Raw genomic sequence first — 4211 nt, forward strand, 5'->3', positions numbered from 1 at the left:
TACTATAACATTATATCTCCTGGTATAAATTAGAACTAACATGAATTAGAACTAATATGTGGAGAATTAACATATAAATAGTCAACTGAAAGTTACTTGTGAATCTTCTGAGAACAAAATTTGGTTAGGCTCTCAATTTCAGCTTTGTCGAGTCTTTCTGCTACGGGAGATGGTATCTTTAAATTATGTACAAAAGCACATGTGCTATCTATTATGCGTAAGTTAAACAATGTAGGGTCTGGAAGCTCATTATTCAGCTCTCCCAATAGAGCTTCCTCTTCATCTGTCATTGGCTTGAAACTCAACGCATCAAAAGTGGGGATTTGAATACCGGGATAAAAATGAGTAACTTTTTCAGCTAGTTTTACTTTTGGTTCAGGACTTTCAAGTATATCTATACTAATTTTTTCCTTTTTCTTTCTTTTGCCTTCAGTATATGGTGTCCTCTTGAATTTAGATCTCTTGCTTACCCTTTTTGCCTTTGGTCTACGCTTTGCTTTCACATTGCTCGTTAGAACATCTACAAGATTGTCCACATCATGTTTAATATTCACAAGATCCTCTTCCTCCTGTGCTTCCAACTTATCTACATTCTCCTTCTCTTTATCTACAATATCTTCCTCCTTATCTACACCATCAACAGTATCCTCATCAAAACCTTTGTTATCTACAATAAAATTTTCATTTTCCATATGCTCCTCTTCCTTATCTACAATGTCTTTCATATGCTCCTCTTCCTTATCTACAATATGCTCCTCTTCCGTATCTACAATAGCTTCCATATGCTCCTCTTCCTTATCTACACTATCCTCAACCTTAGTATCTACAGTCTGGTCAACCTTACTATATACCCCCGCCCCTGGAGAAGTAACAGGCTCCTCTTTACTTGCTTCATCGTCAGCAGGATGCATCACATCCTCTTCAACAATCTTATGTACATGTTCTTGCATGGTGGGCTCTTCCTTATATACACTGCTTGATTTGGACTTCTGTTCCTCTTGAGTTTCCCGTCGCTTCTTCCTAATTTCATTTGTAATTTTCTTTTTGATATTTGACTTAAGCAGCACCGGGTCTATAACCTCATCATGTCTTCCACATTTTTCAATTATCCTGTTAAGCCTGTTGATCTCAATCATGAATTCTTTATAATATTTGCTCTTGGTCTCTTTGTAGCAACAAGAAGTCGTTTGAGAAATTTAGCAGAATTTCTCCAAAATGTGAGTTGCTGCTCAATGGGAAGAACATTGATCTCCTCTTCATCGTCAAAAGCAACATCAATATGCTTTGCCACGATCTGTTATTGATACAAGATTATAATTTTAAGTAGGATTAAATATAATTAAGATATTCTTTGCAGTTAGTGTGAAATGAGTACGACTTAACATAACAGGATACTTACGTAACCTATTGAGAAGTTCTTAGTAGTTTCTTCCTGCAAAGCCTTCCTCTTTGCCTGACGCTTTTGCTGAAGAACTTCATCCCTCTGTTCAGCGGGAAGTGAATGAACATGACCAGGAGAAGCGACCTCCGCAATAGGCCTATGGACAAATGTTATTGACGCTGACTTAGCCTTTGAAATAATTGTCGGCATCCTCATAGATGCGATTCTCTCCTCCCCTGATGCCCAATTTGTCATTGGAGGTCTGGAGGTGTCTAAGAGGGCATATTTCTTTATGCCTGTCATCTCGTAGTACCAAAGCTGTACCAAATAATATATTTACCATTAACATTTAATACTAGACTAGACTAAAGAGAATAAAATATGGCTGCATCTAGAACTAACATGGTGTAAATTAGTACGTGGTACGACATGAATTATGATAGAACTAACATGACCTATGATAGAACTTAAATGGGTGCAGATAGAACTAACACTCTACAGAATAGAACTAACACTGTGCAGATTAGAACTAACACTCTACAGAATAGAACTAACACTGTGCAGATTAGAACTAACACTCTACAGAATAGAACTAACACTGTGCAGATTAGAACTAACACTCTACAGAATAGAACTAACACTGTGCAGATTAGAACTAACACTCTACAGAATAGAACTAACACTGTGCAGATTAGAACTAACACTCTACAGAATAGAACTAACACTGTGCAGATTAGAACTAACACTCTACAGAATAGAACTAACACTGTGCAGATTAGAACTAACACGCTACAGAATAGAACTAACATAGAATAAGTTAGAACTAACAATGCATAGGTACGAATTAGAATGAAACAAGATCAGTAAAATATGGAACTTACACACAATAGTGTCATGCAACCTGGGACATATGCGACCTTTTGCTTCTTCTTTCCCTCCAAAGCAACTCCAATGTCCCTGATAATTTTATTATAAAAGAACGGGGCCCATGCAACAGAATTGACCCTCTGAATGCTATCCAGGTACCTGAGGAAGGGTCTAGGGATACCTTCCCCTGCTATGGGACTCCATATCATAGAGTGTAGGCATGTAAAATTGCTTATAAGTCCCTTGGCATAGCTCGACGCGATGATTCGACAAACAATCGAGTGACGAGGCGACAAGGTCAACGAATCGCACGCGAGCAACGGAATGCATCCATTCGCGTGCGGAATCAAGCCAACGGTTCAGGGAGTCAACGAGTTATCCAAACAAGAGCGGACTCGGATGAATCACGACCGAATCAAGATCAGTTTCGGACTCGAACTCAGAAAGGTGGCTAGGCACAGTGTCGGCCACCCCGAGGTGGCCGACAGTGGCCCGAGGTGGCCGACAGTGGCCCGAGGTGGCCGACAATTCCCTTTTTGCAGCCACTGTCCTGAGAGCCTATAAATAGGCCTAGAGATGTTCATTTTTGGGGGTCGAACTTTCAAGAGCCGAAACTCTGCCGGATTGAAGAGTGAACTCGGAGCTTGAAGACCAGAAGACTTGCACATTCAGATCTGATCCTCGGCGACCATCCACGTCAGAAAAGGCAGGATCTCGAGAGGAAGAAAGAACAGATCTGAGATCTACACGAGACCACACTCCAGATCTAAGCTTGGTCTTAGATCTCGAGATCTGAGCGATTATTCCCTTGGTGGATTAATCCCTCCCGGCTATTATTCCCTTCGTGGAATAATACCCGTCAAATCGTGTAGATCCGACCGGATATAGATCGCGCGGTGGTCCACAGATTAACCCCGACGTTGGCAAAGAACCCACACAAGCGAGCGACCGCAAAACAAGAGCTCGCGATTTGTTCACAAGGAGAAAGTTGTAATTTTCTTTTTCTTTATTTTTGATTTCGTTGTAACCGGATCTTATAAAAAGACCGGATCTTTTGTAACCACAAAAAGTTGTTATTTTGAGATCACAACGCCATCAATGAAGAAAACGATTTTCCCCGCGAACAATCTGGCGACCATAGTGGGAGCCAACAGTCTCACTGCCGAGACCGTCACGTCGCAGCCGCGGATCTCAATCCCGGTCGTGGAGGAGGTCGAGTATGAGTTCGACCAAGCCAAGTTCGAGGAGTACGTGTCCTCGTCCGGATCTACCTCCCCCCGCAAGTCCAAGAAGTTCTCCTCCAGGAGAAAAGCTCGTTGGTTTGAATAAGTTCAGAACGCCAACGAAGCTCTCACCCCGGCTGACGCCAAAGTTACGTCGGGTGAAGTTCCACCGACCTCCAACGAGGTCAAACCTATTCTTGTCCGTCAGAGGCGTCGTCAACGCCTTGCGCGGCAACTCGCCAAGGCGATGGAGTCTACAGACGGATTCCGTTACAACGCGGATCTGAAGAACAGAAAAGGCAAACAGCCTCAACCACTAATGAACGGCGACTCCTCCAAGTCGCCAAAGAATGAATGGGTCCGTGTCAAACGGAACCATTTGACGCTTGAGGAGCGTATCCGCAAGCGCCGCACGATGTCGGCACAGGCACGGGCTAAAGTCCAGGAAGCCCGTAGAAGACTGCAAAAGGAGGAGACGAAGAAGCCACCACCAACCCGCCAAGTCTGGAAGCCGAAGTCTGAAGTGGCAACTCAGGCCGAAAAGCAACCATCGCAGCCTTCTAAGCAAGGTCAAACTCCGGCGAATCAACCAAAGTCGCCGTTAATTCCTATGGCTACTCCCGGAGATCATGCAGAATCATCCCGAAGGAGGAAGCCAGTTTTGGAGCGCCTCGATCCAGTTCCCGACGAGAGAGGCAAAGTTCCAGTTCACGAGCATTTGGGCCCAATGAAGAAGCCCA

General features: G+C 43.4%; 2 protein-coding genes across 2 annotated transcripts in view; both read right to left on the reverse strand.

Moving 5' to 3' along the window:
* The window catches only part of LOC109834872 (MATH and LRR domain-containing protein PFE0570w-like), a 6163-nt gene extending 5027 nt beyond the window's left edge, over positions 1-1136 (reverse strand). The window contains exons 1-2 of the mRNA XM_020402889.1: positions 97-1136; positions 4-19 (exon numbers count right to left, since the gene is read on the reverse strand). Coding sequence (XP_020258478.1) covers positions 4-19; positions 97-1136 — 1056 coding nt within the window. The remainder of the gene's footprint in view (positions 1-3; positions 20-96) is intronic.
* On the reverse strand, positions 1365-2452 carry LOC109834873. The gene is made up of 3 exons (XM_020402890.1): positions 2430-2452; positions 2263-2338; positions 1365-1699 (listed from the first exon to the last, which is right to left on the reverse strand). The coding sequence occupies exons 1-3, from the start codon at positions 2450-2452 to the stop codon at positions 1379-1381; spliced, it is 420 nt and encodes a 139-aa protein (XP_020258479.1). The 3' UTR covers positions 1365-1378.

The sequence above is a fragment of the Asparagus officinalis genome, chromosome 3 (genome assembly GCF_001876935.1).
Source record: "Asparagus officinalis chromosome 3, Aspof.V1, whole genome shotgun sequence".
NCBI lineage: Eukaryota > Viridiplantae > Streptophyta > Magnoliopsida > Asparagales > Asparagaceae > Asparagus > Asparagus officinalis.

Excerpts from the sequence above, each read along its gene's own strand:
- LOC109834873 (XM_020402890.1), bottom strand. The coding sequence starts at position 2,452 with ATGGAGTCCCATAGCAGGGGAAG. Across the intron at positions 2,339-2,429 it reads GAGTCCCATAGCAGGGGAAG|GGACATTGGAGTTGCTTTGG; the intron begins GTATCCCTAGAC and ends TAAAATTATCAG. Across the intron at positions 1,700-2,262 it reads GTTGCATGACACTATTGTGT|CTTTGGTACTACGAGATGAC; the intron begins GTAAGTTCCATA and ends TATTTGGTACAG.